The following is a 26,876-nucleotide window of genomic DNA, read 5'->3' on the forward strand; positions in this document are numbered from 1 at the left end:
ATATACACAATACTATCACATGGAGAGGCTTTGAAATGCATCCATTTGGCCAATGCTGGAGAACTGCGGGTTTCTCTTTTGTGAAAAGATCACATTTTTGCCTTTCACAATCCTTTGACTCATCGTGGAGAAATCAGAGGAAGTATGGATGGTCCATACATAGCAAGTTAGCATTTCCCATTGAAATTAAACAAATTCTTTTGACTCACCCCTGGGCCAGCCATGGAGCCCTAGCCAACAAATGTCTGGCGTTACAAAGGAGGGCACTGGCTTCCAGTAGAAACAGAGCGACTACTAATCCCGTGATCACACCTGATATTGTCCACCACACCGCCATAAAAATATATTTTCTAGAAATCATCAAATATTGGTCCTTAAGACAATACCCCTGTGCTGATGTTAATACGAGCTGATATTACAAATTAACATACTGTAAAGCAAATTAAAAATTACGTCCATGCACACAGTCTTACGCACCAAAACTACATCTGCTACTCTAAATATTACACAACGCTGGATTTTAAATTGGTCTTAATTTATACAAAGCCCACAGTCATGGATATAATTTCTCAGTTCTTGTGGCTGTGGCCACCCTGTGCTATCGTCCCAGTGGCGGGCACAAACGTTAATGTATTTATTCTTGTTTAAGGCACAAGACCAGAGTAGGTGGCATTTTTCGCTTCCACCTTGTAAGGCTTCCCCCAGAACTGCCCGATGAGCGCCCACGCCTTCTTCCACCAAAGGTGGATCCCGCTAACAGAAGACTCTGGATCACGACCACTGCGCTTCTGTCCCCAGCTCTAGTGTAGGCTCATCTTAGCAAATGGCCCTCGGCGTATCCAGCAGATCCGCCAGAGACGCGGAGGCCGCGCGGTTTCATCTTTAATGCTCCTGAAGGACAATAGCTCATCAAGCCCCACGGAAAGCCCGGGACCCGTCGCGGAGCCTGGGCTGGCGGGGGATGAGGCTGAGCGACTCCTCCTAGAGGTGGTTATGTGGAGAAGGAGCAATCCCTTCTCCCTCCTCCTCCTCCCCCCGCTACTATCCGCGGCCCGGAGAACTGCCGCTTGCCGCCATTGACACGCACACATAGAACCTAAAGAAAGGCAAAGAGTCCTGCCCAGCACCGGCATCGTGCTGGCCGAACCTGCGTCCGGGAGCGACGCGCAGAGGGCACCGGGCGCCGGGAGCAGGCGGCGTAGCACCAGGTGAGCCCGCCATGGCGATGGCATTATTGTTCGGTGGGCTTTAGAAACAAAACCCGCCGCGGGGGCAGTGCAAGGTCCGGAGAGAACCCCCTGCCTCTCCCAGCCGCCTGCGGGCGCACCCCAGATAGTCGACCTTCCTCGCAAAAAAAAAAAAAAAGGAAAGAAAGAAAAATTAATAAATCAAGCTGCCCAACTTGCTTCCTCGGGAAATAAAGGGGGGATTGCTAGAGAAGAGGTAAAATTCTTGTGGCCGGCGAAGAGCTGGGAGCATCTTGGGCGAAGAGGGAGGGAGGAGGAGGGATTCGGGGTGCAGCGGCTGGCCCGGGACAAGGCTGGACCTGGAGGGAGCGCTGGGCTCCTGGTGATGAGGAGTTTGGGGCGAAGAGGGAGGAGGGAAGCCAGCGCCCGGCCACTGAGGGGGACCGGTCTGGAGCTGTGGCTGCGCAGGGACCGAGGGAGCCGGGCAAGGCCGCTTAGGGGTGCCGGGCTGGGCGCCGGCTGCTTCGGGCTGACAATGGAAGGGGCGCCGGGGCGCCGGGCGGAGGAAAGGGAGCGAGGCCCGGGGCGGGCCGCGCTGGGGAAGGTCAGGCGGGGGACGCGGGGAGCCGGGTGCCGCCGGCAGCCGTGAAGCCCGGGTCGGCACGGAGGAGGGTTCGGGGCCGGGCACTCCCCTCCGGTTCCCTTTCCGGGGCGCCCGGGGCGGACGCGCGCGGCGCTTTCGCCGGGAAATGGCGGCCCCTGCACTGCTCGCTTGGGCCGTCCTGGGTTCCCGCTTTGCGCGGGAAAAAAAAAATAATAATAAGGAAAGAGGAAATAAAAGTAAAGTAGTTGCGACGTAGCAAAGGGCTGCGCCGGGCGCCAGTCACGTTGCGAATCGCGTGCGGGGCGCGGCGGGCGGCGACCGGCCCTGCCTCCCGGAGCTCCCTGCCCGCCCGCTAGGAGCAGCCTCCTTACAGCCTCGCCCGCCTCCGGCATCGCGCCTTTTTGGTGTATTTCTCCGCCTTTCTTCGTGGGGGCGACCCCGCTCCTGCCCTCTTTGTTCCACACAACAATGGCCAAAAGGGCACTGAACCCGCACAGGGCCTAATGCGCCTCCTCAAGGAGTTTCCAGTCTCTGAGATGGGCCACCACGGACTTGACTTAAGGCCGGGTCACTGCTGGGGTTTATTGGCAATGGCTATGAAAAAGAGCGAGAAGAAATGGACTGAGAAATCCAAGCACGGGTCCATGTGTGTTTGAGGGGGTGCTGCGGCCACCGAGGCCCCAAGGCCGGATGGTAAAGGCAGTTCTGGCATTCCAGCAGCGCCAGGCCCCGTCCAGCCCAGGGGAATTCTAAACAGGGCCCAGGTCTAAGTCCCCCAGACCTAGGGAGCCCACTCCCTTAGGGGCAGTCAATCCACCATTTGTAAATGGTTTCCTCACTTTTCTCACTCAGGTTTGTGTTGAAATAAAATTGTACCCTCACTGGGCTGTGCATTTGCTGTTGAAACGGTTCAATCCTTGAGAGAAAAAGAAACATTCGGAAGAGCGGAAGTGTGTCTTCGTTTTTTGTTGCTTCTTATCTAGGACCAGTTCCTTTGTGAAACACAAACTAAGTTACACAGAATTCTCAATTCATTCATATTGAACTGAAAGTTATCTCTTACCCCATTGGATAATTTTATTTCAAGTAAATATGTTCAGAGTGCCACGATTTGGAACCACGCTCATGGAGTTTTAGAAAAGCTTTAGCCCAAGATTATCATGTACATAAATCAAGGCACTGCCTCCAGGAAAAGTTTCTCTTGAATCGCACAATTCACACCTTTGAAAACCCCTCTCCTGTATCTAAACTTCCTTTAAAAATATGCCCAGTTCTCCACTGCAGGTTTTCCTACCCTGTCACAGTTCTTCTTCACCTGGATCCATTTATTGCCATGCTTTAGGCATTCTTAATGGTTTCCTCCATTTCAGAATTCTATAAAAGAATTTACCTCCTTGGATTCAGAATGTTCCAAAGATTCTAACCTTACTCCCTCACTGTTCTATCTTCTGTCTAGTTCCCAGGGATTCTGAGGCGCCTTTAGTCTGTTCTTTCCCAGTGGGTGGGACACCCTGCGAGTTATTGTCTGAGACAACCAGGTCTGTTTTCATTGCCTCCTGCCAGCAAAGCAGGAGGGAATCCTGTCTTAGATAACTTTAAATGAAAGATATCTGTACTTGTTTTGGGGGACAGATGTGCAAAAATTCAACCAACTTTCTTAAGAGTCTTTTTCATTCTTAAGAAATAACCTCAGTTAGATGCGATCTTGGTAAATGCTTTTGAAAAGTGTGTTTTGCACAGAAATGAGCAAAGAACTTATGGTTAGAAATCATTCAACAAGCATTTATTGAACACCAGTTATTAAACACCTCTGAATGGGGGAAGATATGTAAATATGAGGTAGTCATGAGCCTGCTCTAAGAGAGTTTTCAACTCCAAGCCAAGTAGATCAGCTACATGTGTAGGTAAAACAAGATAAAAAGTGATTGATACGGGCAAGCAAGTGGGAAAATGGGTATTTTCATATACTGCTGACAAATGTGTAAATTGATAGAGCCAATTTTGAGGGCAGTTTGGCATTATTCAAATTAATAATATGCACCTTCTGTGACGAGCAATTCCATTTCTTGTATGTGTCCTAGAGAAGCAGGTATATTTGTGCGCAGATGATGTAATTCCCTTCCATTGCAGAGTTTTGGTAGTTCTGAAATTGAAAACACCTCATGGCCATCAATAGGGAATGGCTAAGTAAACTCTGGTACAGCTATCCTCTGGAAAATCAGGCAGCAGTTAAAAAAGATGAAGTAAGTCTATCTACACTGAGACTGAAAGGTCACCAAGATGTAGTATTAATGGAAAATGCAAATTGAAGAAATATACATACCGTACGGTACCATTTATGTAAAAACAAAGCTATGTATTTCTATAAGTAAAAATGCATACGTACATGGACAGGGAGGGTGTAGAACAAGACACCCACTAAAAGAGACAGGAATTGGAGGAAATGTCAAAAAGGAATTTAGTCGTATCATTATACATACCCATCCATCACCATGGTTGTCATAGTTGAAATTTATATATTGCTTGGATAACTAAATATAATTAACAATTTAAAAGTGACTGATAATGTGTAATAAAAATCACAAATAAAATGCTACAACAATTTTTAAAGAAGAAGAAAATTCTAGGCTGGAAGGGAGGGATTGCGCTAGGCTTCACAGAGAATACAGTACACTGGGAAGGAAAAGGGGAAAGGAGACAAGGCCGGTAGAAGGAAGCCTGACGCAGACGCTGAGCTCTAGCTACCTACCTAGTTCCTCCTCTTTCTCTGCAACAGGATTATGTAAATTCCCTCACAAGGCTGAGGCCTGGCCTGGCCTGCCCTACCAAGGTTCAGATTGAGGAGTGAACTAAATGAACAGTTCACAATTTCTTTCATCACTATGCTTCTATGAATGCCTTAAATTAGAAGGGAAAAAAATGAGCCAATAGAGTGACCACTGCCCCTCCTATGTCACATCTTTTATTACGGCTGAAAGTAGGAAGGGAGACTAAATGATTGATCACTCAAGTCCCTTTCGATCTTAGATTATGATTTTGTGAAATCCTATGATTCTGACATGGCGATGATTGTGTATCCTCAGGCAAATGGAATGTGGGGGATACAGGATTAGATGAAGGAGGGCCCCACGCTGGTCAGCCTTGGGAAAAACAAAACTATTTGCTGTCGTGGAGGTTCTCAGTATGTTATGTCGCTCTCAGAGTTTTCCCAGGGTTAAAATTTCATTTTCACCCCTTTACACCAACCAGTTCCTAAAATCAATGAGGGAAGTAGAAAGGTGTTGTTGAGCTTTAAGCCTGGTGTTAGCACACGCACAATGTTAAGTACTCTGCTATTATAGTACAGCTGACCCTTGAACAACTGTGTTTGAACTGCACAGGTCCACTTATACGTGGATTTTTAAAAATAAACACTGTAAATGTATTTTCTGTCGATGTAAGAACGTCCAAATTTGTCGAGAATTTTTATGAGTTTATTTGAGCCAGAGGACACACCTGGCAACAAGATCTCAACAGGCTGAGAAAATACTCCGGTCACACTTAATGATTTTTTTAATAACATTTTCTTTTTTCTAGCTTACTTTATTGTAAGAATATAGGATATATGAGTAATACATACAACACAACCTGTGTTAATCGACTCTATGTTGTGGGAAGGCTTCTCGGCCACAGTAGGCTATTAGTAGTTAAGTTTAGGGGGAGTAGAAGTTCTACGTGGATTTACGACTGCACAGGAGTCAGCGTCCCTAACCCCGGCATTGTTCAAGGGTCAACTGTAGTCGCTTTTGAAATGGAGGGACAATGTTAGCCTGTGTTTTGTGAAAATAATTCTCTAAAACTGTTTCTTTCGTGGAAATAAGTCAATGGCAATAATAGCCAATGTCTATTAGATGCCTACTGCCTGCCAGGTACTGTTCCAAGCGCTTTATGTGCATTAACCTATTTAATTCTTAAATAAGATACGTATTAAATAGTACTAGTCATATAGGTAGATACTATTATCATACCCATTTTATAGAAAAGAAAAGAGAGGTTGAGAACGTGCCCAAGGTCACCCACCACACAACTGGTGGGTAGTAGAGTTGGGACTCCAGCCCAGGCAACCTCATTTCTCAGCCCTATATCCTAAGTCCATGTGGTGAGAACAAGGAGCTGCCAGCATTCCAATGACTTAGATTATGTTCATTTTAATATTAGTATATGCAAACTTTTATTTTAAAACTTATTTGCATCACTGTTTTACTTATGTCAAATGAAAGATGAAGCGCATCAGATTGAGCCACGTAACTCTGTACTTTAAACTGTCTTGTCACAAAGTATTAAACAAGATAAATTTGGTGGTTTCTCTGAAGCCTTTAATGTTCATTTATCCATCTCACCATCCATCATACTTTGTCCGATTTATTTGACTGGCATTGCCAATTTAAACTAGGAATGGAGTAAGTAATTCAAGTCAGAATTCTCATGCTTTGACAGAAATGTGTGTGCAAATCTGAGTAGGACCACCAGCCTCTGGATAGGGACGTGTACTTCTGTGATGTCAGAAGAATTAGCCACAGTGACCATGTTGTTTAGCCCCAAATCACAACACGTGGTCTGACCAAGGATTTGGGGGTTGTTTCTGGATGAGAGGCAGTCCTGAGGATATAATTTAGATGCCTAAATTTGGGGTGTTTCCATGACTACAGGACAAAAATATAACAAAACAAAATCAAACTTACCCTGGAAAACCCAGGCCCTGTGTTTACTGGCCTGGCACTGCTAATGGTATAGACACAGAATTATGTAACTTAGGTTTTGTGCTGCCTTCATTGTTCAATAAAACCATTAAAATTAAACAGTGGTGGTAGGTTACAAAAAGATGAATTACAGTAGCTTATACAATACATAACATAAAACTTTTAAATCAGACCATAATTCATTGGGTTCCCCAGAGTGCTAAATTTCCAAATTGATCAATCTTCTAGAAATTCAGTGAACTCGAGTGTTGCCCCCTTGCTACTAAACTGGATTTCCACCTCAGTTGCTCTGTAGTAAACAATGTAGATTATTGTCTTGGGGTGGAGAAGAGGCGGTCCCGTAAACAAAATAAAAAGAGTTTTCAAGCCCAGTGTTTCTTTTCTGTGGTTATCATGGGTGATAAAATAGTGACTTCAAAGGAGAGATCACCTGGATGTGACTTAATTCTACCCAGTTGTTCTATCTCTATGAATGTAAGTAACAGATGGGGTAGGGTCAAAAGGAGTGACATTTTGAGCATTTTTGTAGAATAGCAGCATCTTTCAGTTTGGAAAGGACCTCAGAGACACAGTGGTTCTCAGATGGAGCTCCACAGAACCCAGAGTTCCTCCAGGACCAAGGCAGGAAAGGTGGGGACCAAGCCATTGATGTTCCTAGGTACCTTCCCACTCCAATCAGCACAGCTCCCCTTCCATCTGTTTTATATGTTAGAGCTTCTGAAAGGTTTTGTTTGAGCAAAAGGGAGGTTCTGAAAAACCAGCCGATTTGCCTAAGGTCCACAGCAGGTCAATGCAGAACTGGCACCGCCACCGCCGCCAATACCACCAGCACCACCAGCACCACCACCACCACCATTACTGCACCTTCCATTCTACCTTCATGACGCCCCCTAGAGGTCTAGCAGGTTCCACCCACAGATGGAATGACACTATGACTGGTGGTTGCCCCTACTTACTGCAGCTGATACAGTGTGCCAGGGCCCAGGGGCTAAGGGGGACCCAGGGAGCGACACTGCCTGTCACCAGCCTTGAACACTGCAACTGAAGCCACACCTCCCCAGCCACTTGTCCCCACAGGGCAACCACTGCCTGAGGACTGACAGTAAGGAAAACGGGTGGGAAGGAGCAGGCAGGGGAAGGGATGGAAAAAGGGGTTCCTGGGGCAGCTGCCTCTGCTTAGAGCACAGTATGTTCTCGCGTTGAGAGCGCACAACTGGTCCGTCCTATATACTCAGTTGCTCAGCAGTCATGGGTGTCTCTGGAAGCCCCTCATGAATCAGGCAGCGTAAAGGCCTGCAGCCCCCCTGTTGTCTGGTACTGGTACACTCACTCCCACCCCCAAAGGGAGCTCCCGAATCCCTTCACTCCCACCTGAGAAGCTCCTCTTGGCTCAAAAGAAAACAGTCCCCTGCTTAGAGATGCAAGACAGACCATTGTTTCTAGCAGTAAACCTCACTACTAATTAGAAACTCTTAGATTTGAGGAAATAGGATAGCTTGCCCACTGCTCCTGTTTGTCGCTTCCCAAAAAGCAAAAAGACAAGAGACCAGGCTGAACCCAGTGAAAGGTTTTGTTTTTGTTTTCCATGAATAAATAGATTCAGTAAGGCAAATGGCTCATTTTCTTCTGGGATGCATTACTGTAACTCACGTTCAAGGAGAACAGAAGTTATTTTTATCCATTCATTTATATTCATTTTTCATCCAACTAGTACCACAGGTGGCCAAATATACTTATATTAGAAAATACTGTAAGACTAATAAAAAGAAAACACAATATGTATATCAACAACTTGTACTTTTCTCTTAAAAAAAAAAAGCTTTAGCTCGGTTTCGACAATGACAAAACATGTTAAAAGTCATTGTATACTCCAGGGGCAGCAGATATCCTAAATCCACTTCGTATCTGTTCCCATCCTGTTCTCCCCTCTAGAATGCCCAAGATGGGCACACATGCTTTGCCTCTGAATTATACAGAATGTGCTGGCAGTTGAGCTTCCTGCTAGATTATTCCAAGACATGACTAGAAATACTTTTTAAAAGGGAATGGTTTGAAATCCAATGGTATAATTTAAATAAATTGGGTTAATGCTTGGTTCTAACGTTCATGGATGGTTAATTTGGTTAATTTGATCCAAGTGTCATTTTGATGAAATTGCATTTGATAGAGCTCTTTACATTATAAATTGTTAATGTGCTTTAACAGCTATGACGATAAAATTATTGACTATTCTCATTCACTTAAAGGTGGCTTTGGAAGAAAATGGTTTGGAAAGTATTACTTCTGCAATAATGATTTGCCCTCAGAGTTCATAAATGGAAGTGTAATAGAGCAAGTGATTTAGCTAGTATTACTGAAAATGGTTTTTACAGCTACAAAATAATACTAACAAACAATTATTTTAATACAGTACTTAGGGTAACACCAAAATATATTAGATTTCTATTAGTCGTGAGGCAAAAAGATTTTTTTATACCCTTTAAAAATATATTTGGACATGTTAATATATTTATATTGAATTCCCTTATGTCCTACCTAGTTTTATTTCATCTCATTTTATTCTCCCAAAGGATAGTTTTCAACTGACAAAGATGCTTCATGACAGTGTCTACTTCATTTTTTCATAAATATTTACAATATAAAATATTCTGAAGCACAATACTACAGATTAGGGAATTATCTTGGGGACTAAAAGTGAATAAATTGAATAAATTGCAACAATTTTTAAACAGTACACAAACCCATTAGGGGATGACACTGTGAATTTCATGTTCATGTGTATTTCAGAAAGCAGTATTTAAAGTTTTTTTTAAATTCATTCCATCCTTAAAAAGCTATAAGACCTCTTATTTCTAGATTTAAAATAACGTATAAAAGAAAGCATGTTGATTTGTATACTTCTGAAGAGAATGACCTGAAAGAGAACTTTAAAATAACCTGATGCCAAATCCTTTGTCGAGGTGGGTCATCAGCCCAACCAAACCTCACCTGTGACGCGCTGGCCTCTAATCATTGTTCCCCGTCTCAAATGACTCACTGCTCTCTCTTTTTTAAAAGCCGCTTTGCAGAAGCTTGACGGCAGAATTTAAATGATCATTTAAATCAGGATTGCTAGTGGCTTCTAATAGACCATCTTGCTCATTGGCTAGAGTTTATCAAGTTCCTCATCGCTTTACATATAATAAAAATTTCAAGAAGTTGTTTGAGGCATAAAAAAATGGTTTACTCTTTATCAGTTCTTTATGCTTGTCCAAGAACTTACTTAAATGAAAAGAAAATATTGGTCTCAAGAAACCAGACTCTTGTCTTCACGAAGGCAGTCAGTGTATATTAAGTAAAGTTTACCGTTTCCCATCAGTAGCAAATGCTTGGTTTTTTCCTTTCTTTTCTCTCCTCCCTTCTGGGATTACAATATCATTTATATTGTTTATAGGAACCCCATATGCTATAATCATACAAATACAGGCACACTGAATCTGATTCTATTATATTAATGAGTCCTACAATTTCTTGATACAAAATTTTATATTCCTCAATTATCTCAAGACCAATTAGTTTCCAATGACTCACCTGATGAAAGTGATCTAAATTTTTCAGTATGACATTATTACTCAATTATAAAACAGTTGAGTTTTTTTCTCCTTGCCAGCATACTCATTTATAGGCTAATTCTCAAATGATATTTGTTAAGATGTTAAATTAAAATGACACTTTCAGTTTCTAGTTCAAAATGATGGACTGAACACATGTGTTTTCCTTCTCTAGAGCCCCCCAAAATAATGGTAAAGAAGTACAAAGAAAGTGAACGCTTAACAACAAAGGAGCAGGCTAGTGTTGCTCATCAGCAGATGGGAGATTTCAACAAATTTTGGGGAGACTGAAAGTGCATGGAACCGTGTGGGCAACATCACAGGGGAAGCCACAACTAAGAAAGAATAAAAGCAAGAGGGAGCAGCACTCAAGGTGGGCAGGGTGGGAAATTTGGAATCATTGAAGGTTTGTCTCCAGAACAGCTAGGGGAATCAGCCTCTCTCCCTCCCCTACTCCGAGTAGAGTTTCTGGCAATCTGGCATTTATCCCCCAAACTAACAACCTGGGGTGTCCTCTCCAAAGAAATTGAACAATTACAGGGCAGGTCTAGAACTTCTAGGATGAATGTGAGTCCACAAAGTAAAGCTCCCTCGTTCTGGCATTCAGGGGCTCTCAGTTCCTAACGGGGCACTCTAAGATGATGCCAGCCAATTGGCATGCCCTCCACAAGCACACAAAGGTCCCAAACAGGAACCATGTTTATCAAACCATAGTTGAGGAAAGTTTTTCTATCTGCCTATAATCATAATCAACCTTGTCTTTCGTTCTTAAATATGAATGCATGACCAAAGATCAACAGTCATTTAAGCAAAGCCAACATGAAAGAGAAAGATGAAAATATATACATAGGACAACTGACTGGATAAAATAATTTAGAGAACAGAAAATAACATAAACATATCCTAACTATTATACTTTCAGAGAGATTTGAGGATATAGTGCATTCATAAAAGAACAGGATGCTGTGAAAAGGGAACAATCAGAAAACAAGAAAGAGCTCTTGGATATTAATAATATGATTACCAAAATTAGGAATTAAAAGAACTAAAAAAAAATAGAAGGAAAAGTATGAGACTTGGAGGAGCAATCCAGGAGATCAAATACCTAGTTTACAGGCATCCCAGTAATAAACAAGTAAAGGGGAGAGTGGGAGAAATAAAGAGATGAGGAAAAATAAATACAAACAGAAAATTCTCAGAGTTATGAAAGACACGAATCTTCAGATGGAATGGGCTCATGACCAAGTGCTGAGTAGGATTAATGGGGTGGGGGAGAACCCACAATTGAATACATCCTAGTGAAATTTTACAACGTAAAGAGAAAATCTGAAAGCTTGGAGGATGGGGCACTAAATTTCTCTGTAATGCTAGATGCTAAAAATGATGGATCGGTGGCTTCAAAATGTTGAAGCAAAATGATTTTGATGCTAAAAATTATATGCCCCACCTAATGATAATCCAAAGATTATTCAATAAAGACAATTCCGTTTGTGTAAGAAAACAAAGTTTACTGTCTCTGAAGAGGTACATGAAGTGGATACCAAGAAAACAAGGGAGAAAGCCAAGAAAGAGGAAGCTGTAGGGTCAGGGATGAACTAGGAAGACAGTCCCAGGGTGACCACTAGGTAAAACATCCATTGCACACTGGAGCTCGAGGTCAGAGGGCTTCACCATCAATGTCACTTGGAAGGAAGTGGCCCCTGCAAAGATCTTTGTGATTGAGAAGCTGGGTGATATTTAGGGTATGGTAAAGGCACAGTTCCTTTTTGTCAACAAGAACAAAGAAAATTACAGTTGATCGTTATTATTCACGGATTCCATATTTGTAAATTTGCCTACTTGCTAAAATGTATTTGTAATGCCCAAATCCGTACATTATTCATAGTGCTTTTGCTGTCCTTCAAGGATATGCACAGAGCCACAAACTATTTGAGCCACCCATGATTGCGCGTCTTCCCCGCTGAGGTCGAACAAGGCCAGACTCAGCCTCCTTGTTTCATCTCTCACACTGTAAACTAGTGTAAACTAGTGTGGTTTGCATGGTCTATGGTCTAGTGCCACATTGTTCACATTTTTGTGCTTTCTATTGGTGCTTTCACTGTTTTAAAAGGCTCCACGCATAGTCCTGAAGTGCTGTCTAGTGTTCCAAAGCACAAGAAGGCTACAATGTGCCTTTTGTAGAAAATACTTGTGTTAGATAAGGCTTGTTCAGGCATAAGTCATAGTGCTATTTGCCACGAGTTCAGTGGTAATCAGTAATATGTATTAAGTAAGGTGTCTTTAAACACACACATGAAACAAGGTTATGTATTGATCCACTGATGAAAAAGTTGTGACTAAGGGCTCACAGCATCCTATCCCTGTTTCCCCTAGGAGCAGTAGTTCACGATTCACTAATCCAGTGTTCCTGGCTACGTGATAGAACAGAATACAGTAGTCCCCCTTATTCACAGAAGACACATTCCAAGACCCCTAGTGACCCAAAGCCTCAGAGAGAACCAATCCTTTGTATACAGTAAGTCCTCACTTAACATCTTCGGTAGATTCTTGGAAACTGGATTTTAAGTGAAACAACGCATAATGAAACTAATTTCGTCATAGGCTAGTTGATATAAATTAGAGTTAAGTTCCTATGGCATCTTTCTGGTCACAGAAATATCAGCAAACTTCTAAATAAAGACCCAAAACACTTCTAATATTAAACATTGAAATAAATGTGAGCTATACATACACTTAAGAAAGATTCATAAAAACACACAAGATAATGATTTTCCAACCTGCTTACTCCAGTTCAAGGTTGCTAGTGGCCAGAGCCTCTCCTGGCAATTCAGGAGCACAAGGCACGCCCGCACCCTGGACAGGACGCCCTTTCATCGCAGGACACAATCACACTGCCACTCATTCAGACTGGGACAACTTAGACATGCCAGTTCCCCTAAAACTAATAGAAGACCTGGTATATATTGTGTTATATTATATTATATTATACCCGGTCTTATGTTACATAAGACCGGGTCTTATATTATAGTAAAATAAGACTGGATCTTCTGTTAATTTTTGCTCCAAAAGACGTATTAGAGCTGATTGTCCGGCTAGGTCTTATTTTCGGGAAAACACAGTATGCACATCTTTGGGATGTGGGAGGAAACCAGAGCCCCAGAGAAAACCCACACAGATGGGGAAGAAAGTGCAAACTCCACACAGATGGTGGTCCCAGCCAAGAATCCATTTTTTTCCCTCATCAACACTATAATGAAACGATTATTTCAGGACCTGTTATACTGTGTTTTTTCCTATACCTACATACCCTTGCTGAAGTCGTTGTATAGTCCAGACTTTCTGGTGCAACACATTGCTGTCAGTCAGAACACATTTTCCTATTACATTTTCCACCCACAAATTTAGTGCCTTTTCTATCTTAACTGAGCACTCACATGCTGTGGCTGTAACTCTTGCTGTTTGAGGTGCCACAGCAAAACTGGCACGAATTTCTTTTTCCTTCTTCACAATTTTACCAATAGAAGATCCATTCTTACCATAGCTTTTAAAAACCTTAGCATACAATTTTTTTTTCTTTCCTTAAGTTAAGAACTTTCACCTTTTCACTTAAAGGAAGCACTTTGTGGCTTCTCTTTGTCATAGCTGAACCGCTGGAATTTCTATTCTTGCACTTTGGGACTATTATGAAGTAAAATAAGAGCTGCTGAACACAAGTGCTGTGATACTGCGACAGTCGATCTGATAACCAAGATGGCAGCTACTATGTGACAAATGGCTGGGAGCACATACAGCATATAGACGCTGAACAAAAGGATGATTCACATCCCAGGCAGGAAGGTGAGAAGTAGCGTGAGATTTCATCATGCGCTTCATAACAGTGCACAATTTAGAACCTATGAATTGTTTATTTCTAGAATTTTTCATTTAGTGTTTTTGGGCCCAGGTTGACCATGTGTAACTGAAAGCAGAGAAAGAGAAACCACAGGTAAAAGGGGAACGACTGTACTGCACATAATGTGAATCAGCTGTCATCAGTCACTTGGTGGAGGAGTTATACAGGAAAAATGAAGCCAATATAATGTGGAATGATTTTGAACAACACATTTTTCAAAACAAAAAGAATTTTACTTCTTGATACTAAAACTCAAGTGTCTTAGTGTTAGACCACAGAGAAGGAAATGGGAGGTTAGCAACCCCCTCACTGCTGAAGGGAACAGTATTTACAAAGTCTTAATCATATAAATGCTGCTGATGGGAATTTAATTTCCAAAATAAACCTAGAGAGAAAAATGAAGATTTCATTGTGGTTACAGAACAAAATATAAATGTTGTGAATTGGGACAATGGAAAGTATGGAAGACAGTGGTAGAAATACAGAGGTAAAGTAGGGAGGAGAGGACCAGGGAGAGATTAGGGTGTGAACATCCTCCTCTTACCTAAAAATGGCTCAACAGATAATACCTAAAGTTGGTGGAGTCAGAAATAGAGATTGAAGGGTATTATGTAACATTTTTAAGGTAATCAATGAAGAAAATAAAAATGAAAATATACTGTCAACAATTGGAAAAGGGAGGAAAAAAGTGAATTAAGTTCTCATCCTTCTCAAACAGGCATTGACAAAGACTGTCTAAAAGGGAAACTAAATTATTCATAGGACATAGAGGTGTAAACATTAGAGTTTTGGAAGTAACCATTAGAACTCAAATTAAAAGTTATTACATGGAATGGCCTCTGGAAGTGAGATTGGGGGTAGAAAGAGTGGAGAGGAAGACTGTTGCTTTTCAATTGTATGCATTTCTTTACCTTTTTGCTACATTGTGCTATGTATAAGTGTCACTCAGATTTAACGATGAAATAAACTCAAAATTTTAAATAACTTATTTAACTTCCTTGTTTTCCTCACTTCACAGTGACCTTGAGCAAGTCATAATTATACATTTTAGCTTGTTGATGGGCTGTAACAGAGAAGTTCCCAGATTTTCTCAGTTCACAGAGAATTTAGTGTCTCAGTCCTTATTTCTTGGAGTCCCTAAGCCAGAAGAAATGCCTTTCCTCTCCATTTATTAAATGATTAGATCCACACAACTTAATAGTATTTATGTCCTAATAATTGAATAGCTGTTTGAAAAAATATTAGCACATGAATTTTTATCCCAATCTTATCCATTCTTAAATAATTTTTATCCCATTCTTAAATAACTTAATTTATAATGAATTACAAATAATATATGTGCACTTATTGGGCGCTGCACATTTTCTCAAACCATAGGTTCAGATTGGACACTGCTACTCTCATTTTCTGCTCCACATTGATGTTCACTCAGCCCTTGCTTTTATTCAGAGCAACAGCCAAAAACTCAGCTTTGCAAAGATATGGGATCATCAAAAGTAAGATATAACGCAAACTACCATGAACCACTGGTAGAACTACTGGGAGATGTTTGTGGGGTCCAACACAGTTTGAGTGTCACTTTATTTTCTTTGAAAGCTTAAACATTTGCTAATGTGTCCCAGGGTGCAAGGACACACAGTTTGGGAACCACGTCTCCAGCATCTGTTTGAAATGTTATTGGAAAATATTTGAGGACAAGGGACCTGTATATTCCACAATATTTAATATTGTTTCTTGTTGAATAATAAATGCTCTAAGGTTCTGGTCAAGATGATGGAGTAGATAAATGCTGTGCTTGCATCCTCTCATGACCATGTCAAAATTACAACTAAGCTACAGAACAACCATCATTGAGAATCACCTGAAATCTAGATGAACACAAGTCCTATAACTAAGGACATATAAAAGAAGCTATGTGGAGAGTGGTAGGAGGGACGGAGACATGGAGCAAGCTGTCCCACATCCACATGTGGTGGATAAAAATCAAGAGGGATATATCGGTTGCAGAGGTCCCCACTGAAGATCCAGGGGTCCCAGCTCCACACCAGAATCCCCAGCCCAGGGCTCCAGTGCCGGGAAGAGAAGTCCCCATAACTTCTGGTTGTGAAAACCAGCAGAGATTGTGGCTGAGTGAGACAGAGGGCTGCTGGAGTCCCAGGGGTTCCTCTTAAATGGCTTCTGCATGGACTTACTCACTGACAGACTCACTTGTTCTGGGCTCCAGCACTGGGGCAACATCTCAATATGCTCCAGGGACATATGGGGAAGAAATGAATTGTCTGGCTTCAGGGCAAGGGCCACAGGGCAAGGGCCAAAGGGACAGCTTTCTCCCAGACAAAAGTGCTGGCAGAAGTCGTTGTTCCTTTGTTGAGCCTGCTGGAGGCCTAAACCCAGCATGCAGGTGCAGGCAGGTGCCGTATCTGAGTTGCCATCAACCTAGCTAACGCCATTCACCCAGCCCTGGTGATTTCCTGAGACCTTGCCCTACCCAACTTGTGGGTCCATCCAGGATGCTTCCAGTAGCTTTTCCATACAAGTGGCCTATCTTGGCTTATGCTGTGGACTTTCCTAATATCTTTCAAAGGTTCACAAACCCCAAACAAACAGCTTCTGGCCTTGGCATACCCCATATCTCTTGCTAAGCAGCCCCAAGCCTGGCATTCATGGCAGCTGGCGTCAGTTCACAGCTTAGCTTCTCCCAGGCATCTCCAAGGCCAGCACAAGCAGCAAACATCTTCAGATCACTTTGCTGCTCATACCAAGTGGCCCTGGTCAGGACACAGGCAGCGGCTGACCTTGGCCTGTAACAGAGCCCCTCTCAAGAGGCCCCAGAACCAACACACCCATTGCCCAGCTTCAGACCACACCAGTGCACCATCTACCGCCTCCACAAATGACACACCCAAAGGCCAGACTGGGCAGGCACCAGAGCTCCACTAAAGTGAATCCTGCTGCACGACAGCTCCTCCACTGTAGTCATGGCCAGTCTTCACAACCAATCAGCCTGAGGATCAATCCTTCCCACTGATGTGCAAACAGCAACCAAGGCTCAACTACAACAGGAGGGCAGACAGAACCCACACAAGGAACACCCCTGGAGCACCCGGCTCAGGTGACCAGGGAGACTGTGCCACTGGGCCCAAAGGACCTACTACTATATATAGGTCCACTCTACCAAGTCTAAGAGACTTAGCAGCTCTATCTAACACATAGAAACAAATACGGGGGGGGGGGCAGCCAAAATTGGGAGACAAAAAAAATATCTCAAATAAAAGAACAGAACAAAGAACAAAAGAACTAAACAAAATGAACTCTAGAAAAAGAACTAAACAAAATGAAGACAAGCAATCTACCAGAATGCAGAATTCAAAACACTGGTTATAAGGATGCTCAATAATCTCAGTGAGAACTTCAACTAAGGGATAGGAAACATAAAAATGGAGATAGGAACCATAAAAAAGAACCAGTTAGAAATGAAGAATGCAATAAGCGAAATGAAGAATACATTAGAGGAAATCAACAGTAGATTAGATGAAACAGAGGATCAAATCAGTGATTTGGAAAATAAGGTAGCATAAAACACTCCATCAGAACAGCAAAAAGAAAAAAGAATCCAAAAAAATGAGACTTAAAGGGGCCTCTGGGACAAAATCAAGTGTACCAACATTCGCATCATAGGGGTACGAGAAGGAGAAGAGAGCATAGGAATTAAAAATGTATTTGAAGAAATGATGACGTAAAACTTCCCTAACCTGGTGAAGGAAACAGACATACAAGCCCAAGAGGCCCACACCAAGACATATCATAATTAAAATGCCAAAGGTCAAAGACAGAGAATCTTAAAAGCAGCAAGAGAAAAGAGGTTACTATAAGTTCCCATAAGACTATCGGCTGATTTTTCAACAGAAACTTTGCAGGCCAGAAGGGACTGGAACAAAATATTCAGTGATGAAAAGCAAGGACTTATAACCAAGATTATTCTACACGGAAAAGCTATCATTCAGAATAGAAGGGCAGATAAAGAGCTTCTCAGGCAAGAAAAAGCTAAAGAAGTTCATCACCACCAAACCAGTGTTACAAAAATTGTTAAAGGGACTTATTTAAGAAGAATTAAAAACATCAAAAATAGGAATAATAAAATGGCAATAACTACATATCTATGCACAATTGCTTTCAATGTAAGTGGATTAAATGCTCCAATCAAAAACATAACTGAATGGATAAGAAAAAAACCTTTACATATGCTGCCTACAAGAGACTCACTTCAGATCAAAAGACACACAGACTGAAAGTAAAGGGATGGAAAAGATACTTCAGGAAAATGGAAACAAACAGAAAATCTGGGATACCAATACTTATTCCAGACAAAATAGACTTTAAAACAAAGGCTATCACGAGACAAAGAAGGACCCATTAATCCCACTTCTGGGTATTTGAAGAAACCCAAAACACTACTTCAAAAGGACATGTGCATCCATATGTTCATTGCAGCATTGTTTACAATGGCCAAGATATAGAGGCAACCTGAGTGTTCATCAATGGTGAGGAGGTGGTACATATACATAATGGAATGTTACTCAGCCATAAAAAAGAATGAAATCTTGCCGTCTGCAACAACATGGATGGACCTAAAGGGTATTGTGCTGAGTGGAGTAAGTCAGAGAAAGACAAATGCTGTATGATTTCACATATATATGGAATCTAAAGAACAAAATAAATGAACAAGCAAAACAGAAACAAACCCATAGATGGGAGGGGGGCTGGGGGAATGGGTAAAAGGGGGGGAGGGATTAAGAAGGACAAATTGGTAGTCACAAAATAGTCATGGGAATGTAAAGTACAGCATAAGGAATATAGTCAATAATATTGTAATAACTGTGTGTGGTGTCAGACGGGTACTAGATATAGCTGGGTGATCACTTTGTAAGTTATATAAATGTCTAATCACTATGTTGTTCACCTGAAACTAACGTAATATTGTATGTCAACTGTAATTGAAAAGTAAAAAATTATTAAAAATAAATAAGTGCTCCATAACTGCTATCATTGAATCTATGATGTCATAGATTTTTCAGATGCATACTGATTTCTGGAGACAGTAAAATGTTTTTAAAAAGATCATAGGGGCAGCCAGTAAGCTCAGTTGGTTAGAGCGCAGTGCTCTTAACAGCAAGGTTGCTGGTTCAATCCCCACAGGGGCCACTGTGAGCTGCACCCTCCACAACTAGATTGAAACAACTACTTGACTTGGAGCTGATGGGTCCTGGAAAAACACAAATAAATAAAAGTTAAAAAAAAAAATTGTCGCACAGAACATTTCTTTAAAAAGAAAAGGTCATAAGATCAATGAAATCCAGTAGTTATTTGAATAGGCTGGTGTGAGTTTATTGCCTCTGTCTCAGTCAGTGCTTCAATTTAATATTGTGATATCTGTAAACTCAAACTCCTCAGTGTCTTTATGGACTTAAAACGCAATCGTAGAAATACATCCTAAAATAATGGAGCCAGAATACGCCCTCTTCCCCAGACACACAAAGCTAATTTTGTGGTTCCAACTGCTCTGCTCCTGGACGTGAAGTGGAATGAGCAGGCAGCCTGCCTTCTCCCCACTTCTTCCCTGAGTTTTGAGTTTATTTTCCTGTCCCCCACTGTTAACATGCTTGCAAACTCTCACTTTGCAAATAATTACGAGACTTCATACCTTGGTAATTCGTGGCCTCTCAGATATGAAAGGACAGGTATATTGCAGATCTAAGTTGTATCTGATCTGGTTCCCAATTCCTCTTGAGAACCCCAGAGCCGCCTGAAAGATAGGGCCACCTAAGCATGGCCTTGTGACCTCCACGGAGCCCCCACATAGTGTCTATAAACACTTGAAGATCGTATCCTTTCTTCAAACATGTAAACAAACATAATGTACTCGAGTCCTTAAGCTTGCTTAATTAGAGCAAAATTTGTTTTAGAGCAGAAGGTAAATAAATGTAAATATTTAAATATTAGTTTGATGGAAACACATTTCACATTGTAATAGTTCTTTTCTCCTTGTATGAGAAGCCCTTCACAGATTCACTTTCACAGAAGTAGATAAAAACCCATCCAAGTTTTTATCTCCTGACTTTCCAAGAATGGACAGTCAGGGGCAAGGGTGGCCTGGGAAAGAAGGGAGTCAGGGGTTATAATTTCTTAAACTTCAGGCAGAGTCCAGCACAGACTAGGGAGCGTGGTGGTCTAGAGAGGGCAGCGTCTTCACTCAAGTGGTTCCAGGAGGTGAGAGGCAGCACTTCCATCTATGAGTTCCAGTGGGTGGGATACGTGAGCTCCCATCAGGCCTTCTCCTTGCTTCCCTAGGGATCCCCAGATGTTTTCTGGTTCTTACAATTTACAGCGGCCTCCCAGCCCCTGGCACCCAACAGTTAGGTGCCAACTGCTTAAACTCAACACAGTGCCTGACATGATGGGCTACCCAGGTAACAAAGTCCTAGTAAAGCACATACAATAGTCCGTCACAAATGGAGCTGCACCTTCAGCTTTGTTTGACGTCCTAACCTAGAGGTAAGTCTTGAAGCCAAAAAATAAAGTCTTGTTATAAAATACTGTGTTTGGGGTGATCCCTACATTTTACAATATTCAGCTAGTATGTTTCTCTATTGGATCTAACCCGGGTTTTCCTTACTTGACTATTTTATTACCTTCATGAGTGTTTTAGGCATTAATGCCCTGCAGCTACTTGTTTTTCTTCTACTGCCAGTCCAAATGTCCAATTTTTAAGATTTGTGACTCCTCTTGGCTGACGCTGGTAAAGTCTCTAGGTAGCTCTATCCTGTACATCTACTCATTTTCTGGTTATTTGCATTTAAGAAAAATGGGGAAGGGGGAATGGGGGGTCCTGCCCTTCCATCATTTGTGCTCTGCACATGGTTCTCTCTGTTGGTAGGAGAAGTCATGACCATCCAGCATGCATCGTATCCACAGGGCATATCCACCTTCTGATGGGTTTTTTAGGTGGTTTCCTTGGCAACCAGACTTACTAATCTGCCCCCCTTCCTCCACATACCAGTAATTGAAAAAAGCACATAATTGGCTTAGTGGAGTCGCCAATACTAATACATCTTTATGAACCTGCACAGGCTATTAACGCTTTACAACTCATTTCTCAAAGAGACTAAACTTCTTTTCCAGAACCATTTGAAAGTTGAAAAAGTTGGAATGTTGAAGACCAGAAGGACCTTCAGGATCAATTAGTCCCTTCCCTATTTCACCCATGAGTCCCACACCAATGGCATTCAGAGCTCACATAGCTAGTTGCATAGAAATGGGACCGTGCCCAGGGCTTCCTGTTCCCGGTCCTAGGCTCTTTCCACTATACCAGGAGCCACCTCCATTTTGAACACCACTACCAGCTAGCAAACCATGTGCTGTATAGCTGTCTCTGAGGACAAGGGCCATTTCACAGTCCTTTATGTGTCCCCTGTACCCTGAGACAGTGATGACCAAAAACAGGTACTCAGGACGATAACTGATCTACGTTTCCTGAACATAGTAAATTGATGGTTATAATCCTAACATGCAGTTGCTTGCTTCCTCCGAGAAAGGACATCTGTAAGTAGATTTATGAGAGTTAGCAGCCTCGGACGGTGGAAACGCAGAAAATGTTGAAGTTCTGAAAACAGTGATACTGTTTTATCCCTGTGCCTTATTGTGAAAGAGATCATATCTAAGGCTATTTGCTCATCTTTGCTTGTACTTAACTTTGATGTACTCATATACCTAGATCTTTTGGTGGCAAAACAATACATAAGATGGGAGCATAGTAAGTATGTATAAGCATTTAAAAATTAACATATGTGGGATGGCCAGTTAGCTCAGTTGGATAGAGTGTGGTGCTAATAACACCAAGGTTGCAGGTTCGATCCCTGCATGGGCTACTGTGAGCTGTGCCCTCCGAAGGAAGGAAGGAAGGAAGGAAGGAAGGAAGGAAGGAAGGAAGGAAGGAAGGAAGGGAAAGAAGAATGAATGAAAGAAAAAGAAAATGAATGAAAGAAAGAAAGAAAGAAAGAAAGAAAGAAAGAAAGAAAGAAAGAAAGAAAGAAAGAAAGAAAGAAAAAGAAAGAGGAAAGAAAGAAAAGGAAAGAAAACAAAACTTAATGTATGTGAAGTATGTCATAAAATGCTTACAACTCACTTCCTTTACCTTGGGAATAGGAGACTTGAGAATAGGGTTTGTTGCTAATTCCATAGTTTTATATAAAACTCCTCAGTCATAATAAGCAGGTACTTTGGAAAATTGAACTCTGTGTTCATTCTTCCATCCAGAGTAAATAAATCCCAGTTTTGTATCTTTCATATTAGTCATGCATTCATTTAGCACTGTCTTCCATCATCCTTTTATTTTAGCCACTTTCTTAGGCCTTTTCATTGCCATTTTGTGTGTTGATAAGCTGATCTAGCCACAATTTGAGATGGCTGCCTCAACAGGTAGAACAAATTTCAGCTTATTTTTTACTTTCTCATTTTCCATCCACAAATGAAACGACCACTGTTGCCTTTGGGGCAGAGAATCTTGGTTCATTAACACAGTTCCTAGAAATGTTCTGGTTCCTTTTCTTCGGGCCTGCTTGTTTGTCCTTTGTCCTTTGCTTTCATTTGTTCTGAATTATATTCCATTGTTTGGTCACAATATTCCCTCAACCAACACACTACTCCCTCAACCAATCGTTAAGCTCTGTTACAATTCTCTGAATTAGTTTTTAGCCTTTCAGAGACTTTTCCAGAAGCATGTAATTGTTTTATCTTCACACAGAAGATAGCTTCTTGAAATAACAATGGCTGGTATACATGCCTCTCAGTGCGCTGTTTTGAGGTCACCTCTTCATGCTGATCCTGAGCTTTCTCCCCCACATCTGGGAGTCACATCTGACTCCCACATGCCAAGGAGCGGAAGCTTGGGGTGCATTCTGGCTTTTTATTTGCCATGTTTGGTTACTGTGCGTTAGCATAGCGTGTTTCCCCGAAAATAAGACCGGGTCTTAGATTAATTCTTGCTCCAAAAGACGCATTTGGGCTTATGTTCAGGGGATGTCCTCCTGAAAAATCATGCTAGGGCTTCTTTTCCGGTGAGGTCTTATTTTCGGGGAAAACACGGTCGTCAATAAAACTGCCTCTTCCAGCATTTCTCTGTTTTTAAGAATGCTACATTATTGGAAATTTAGAAAAGTGTTTCCATTTGAGAAATGCACGTCAGCTGTGAGCTGTCCTATCATAATAGGCCATACTATGGCCATAGTAACAAAGTACTATGTATTAAAACAGGCAGAAGCAAATCAGAGAAAAGAGGAATCATGTTAGTTTTCTTGTTGCTGCTATAACAGATTCCCCCCAAGTTTAGTGGCTTAAAACAATACGAATTGGGCAGCGGGTTAGCTGAGTTTGTTAGAGCTTGGCAGTCTTAACAACAAGGCTGCCGGTTCAATCCCCGCATGGGCCACTGTGAGCTGCGCCCTCCACAACTAGATTGAAACAACTGCTTGACTTGGAGCTGATGGGTCCTGGAAAAACACACTTAAAATAAATGTAAAGAAACAACACAAATTGATTCTCTTATAGTCTGGAGGTCAGAAGTCCACAATCAGTTTCACTGGGCTAAAATGAAGATGTCGGCAGGGCTGGTTCCTTCTGGAGACTCTTAAGGGAGTGTTCATTTCCTGTACTGTTTCCCCAAAAATAAGACCTAACTCCAAAATAAACCCTAGCATGGTTTTTCAGGATGACATCCCCTGAACATAAGCCCGAATGCGTCTTTTGGAGCAAAGATTAATATAAGACCCGGTGTTATTTTCGTGGAAACACAGTAGTCATATTACTACTCTGATCTCCTCCTCCTTATAAGGACCTTTGCAATTATATGAGACCCACCCAGATAATCCTGAATAATCTCTCCATCTCAGGATCCTGAATTTAATCACATCTGCAAAATCCCTTTTCCCTATGAGCTGACACATTCACAGATGGTTCTGGGGATGATGCAGTGGACATCTTTGGAAGCCATTGTTCAGCTGACTACAGAACCATGACTTCTCTCTCTAGTGACAGTTTCTTTGGCCTCTCCTGTTGAGATCGGGCTGGCTTGATGGGGTGAGGAGATATTTGTGGGTAGGCCTGCCGATGGCCTGCAAAGACCCCATGCCAGCTCCTTGCCTGCCGCACCCTACGCCGGCAGCCAGGTCTCAGCTGCCTCCACAGGGCTCTCAGGCTTTCACACGGTGCTCTAGGGCCATACCACTGTCCCAAGATGTTTGCCAGCCGCACTGCCTCACCCTGTCTTCTTTCCTTTTCAGTACTGTGTTAGTGCCGGGAGGCCACTGTGTCAGCAAGCTGAGAGGGAAACTGAGGCAAGATGTCAGGCCGGAGTGGGAAGAAGAAAATGTCCAAGCTGTCCCGTTCAACCAGGGCAGGTGTCATCTTCCCAGTGGGGAGGCTGATGCGTTACCTGAAGAAAGGAACGTTCAAGTACCGGATCAGCGTGGGTGCTCCCGTGTACATGGCAGCCGTCATCGAGTACCTGGCAGGTAATGTGAACCACCCTCCCCTGGGGCCCTCTCACACAGGCTGGGAGAGGTGTCGCAAGCTACGGTGGGTGGTCACTGGGTTTCCTCTTGCCTGCTTGGCTAAAATCAATTTTTGCAGGCTTTCAGGAGAGAAAGGGGCATAAGAAGGACAGATGATGAACATGGAAGAAAGAGAACCCACGGAAAGTGGCTTTTCCAGGCCAGCCCCTAATAAGCTGTGTCTTCCCTGAGGCAAATGTAATATGTAAAAATCTAGGTCCCTGAAGAAGAGGAACTACGGGGAGGATGGGAGTTGCTATTCGTTTTGTAAAAGGCTGTCTTCACTTCCTATCAAAGCCTTTGTTACACATCGATTATCCTGGTGTGTTAAAACTAGAACTCTGTCCGTAAGTAACGCATCTTCGGTTGGTTCTCCTTTACAGAGGGGGTTCTCTGTCTACGGTGGGTACCTAGGAAATAGTTTCCCATCTTGGTTGTTAAAATTATTTTTTTACTGAAAGAAGAGATTTTTGCTGTGTGTGTTCTTTATCTATTTGAGTAACTTTCTATTTAGTTTTTTGGTTCTTGTTCTATGGCATAGTTAAATGGAAACCATGCTTTAAAATTTCAAGTATGCTTTTAAAATATACATCCATATATACAAATAGGTATATATGTGTGATTACTTCATTGAAGGCAGCATTTTAGCCACGAGCAGCAATGTCTCTGACTTTGCCCAAGGTTAACAAAACTCCAGACACCAGAGATAAATTCCTTGGGAAGTCCATTGGGAAAAAAGCAAACCTCCCCAAACTGTCTACTCAGAAGCCGAGTCCCCTGTAGCACGAACACCCCCAGGTGTGGTAGGGCTGGACCCAATTTCTGTGCCAGGTCACTCTTTTTCTCCTGCTTCTCCCTCAAGAGCAATCTCTTCCTTTTTCAATGTTCAGTCCTATTCTGCCCTTTTGTTCCCCCGTCGCTCACCCAAGCACCGTTATTGGTGAAAGGTTTGCTTGATCCACCCGTGGAAACCTTCTCCCCCTGGACCTCTGTCAGGCAGAACTCGGCACCTTACGCCTGTCCCTTATTGTGAAATGAAAGGCTTGTTCCTGGGCTAAAAGTTTTTTTAGGAGGATCGTTTAGGAGGTTGGAGAGAAGAGCTGAAAGGCTCTGAAAGTCGATTTAATCTGTGTGATAGAGCAGTACTTTTCAAAGTGGGGATCACTTAGGGACCTTGTTGACAAGGTCTGGGGTGGGACCTGAGACTCTGCATTTCTAACGTGCTCCCAGGTGATGCTGCTGCTGCCGTCCCATGGACCGCCAGAGGAACAGGATGGTCCCCATCTCCTAGCACAGGCCCAAAGGCTCGGGGAATGCTTGTTTACATTGCAGGTTCCTGGCTGCACCCCTCCTCTGGTAGTCTTATTCACTGAGTCTGGGGTAGAACCAGGAATCTATTGGGAAAATCTGCTGGCTCCAGGATGGAGAGGAAGGACTTTGAGAAAGCTGGTGAATGAAGCTTTAAAACAACCTGTTAGGTCACTATCACCCCTTGAGATGGCAAAACCCTGGGTAGCCCAGAGATCTGCAGCCTCCAAGCGGGGAGGTAGGGTTCCCTGAAGTCCTTCGACTGCAAGCTGTGCGCTTTCTGCTACACTACACTGCCCGTTATAATGTTTGCATGATCAAAATAATTCAGTGCTTCCTGTGCCTCCACTTTGCAAAAGTCTAAACTTCGTGCATAGTACAACAAAATTTGGCCTTTTTAATCACTGGCATCTGTTTGTCTTTGGTTCAGGTAAAAGCTTACGTTTCCCTATTCATTCATTCAACAAATATTTATTAAGTATGTACATGTCAGTGTAAATGTGCTGTCCTGGTAATGGGATTGCACCATTGAGACGATTTGTAATTTGTGTTGGATTAGCGCCCTCAACCCCCACAGCAATGCGTGCTATAGCCTGCACGTCACACTTTGACTTGAGGGAATTATGGTACCCCGAAGTAGAGCATCACCCTATTTCTCAAATAGATTTCTCATAATCCTCCATTCATTCAACAAATAGTTACTGAACACCTACGAAATGCCAGGTGTTGTTCTAGATCCTGATACACGACCCCGACAGAGAGGAGTCCTCACTCTCAAGCAGGATGCACTCTGGACGGGAGAAACAGCCAGCAACTAAGTGGAGCGAATGGGGTGCATCAGGTGATGCCGAGTGCTAAGGGACAAATAAAGCAGGAAGGGACAATAGTGTATTCCAGGAAATGGGGAAGAGAGGTGAGGGGAGTTGTAAATAGTGCCGGTCCAGGAAAGTCC

The 26,876-nt window shown here is 42.5% G+C and overlaps 1 protein-coding gene across 1 annotated transcript in view; it reads left to right on the plus strand.

Moving 5' to 3' along the window:
- Positions 1-706: 706 nt before the first annotated feature.
- The window catches only part of LOC117035990 (core histone macro-H2A.2), a 64,531-nt gene continuing 38,361 nt past the window's right edge, over positions 707-26,876 (plus strand). Inside the window, 2 exon segments of the mRNA XM_033130456.1 lie at positions 707-1,208; positions 24,347-24,577. Coding sequence (XP_032986347.1) covers positions 24,406-24,577 — 172 coding nt within the window. The 5' untranslated portion in view covers positions 707-1,208; positions 24,347-24,405.

The sequence above is a fragment of the Rhinolophus ferrumequinum genome, chromosome 16 (assembly GCF_004115265.2).
Source record: "Rhinolophus ferrumequinum isolate MPI-CBG mRhiFer1 chromosome 16, mRhiFer1_v1.p, whole genome shotgun sequence".
Taxonomy (NCBI): domain Eukaryota; kingdom Metazoa; phylum Chordata; class Mammalia; order Chiroptera; family Rhinolophidae; genus Rhinolophus; species Rhinolophus ferrumequinum.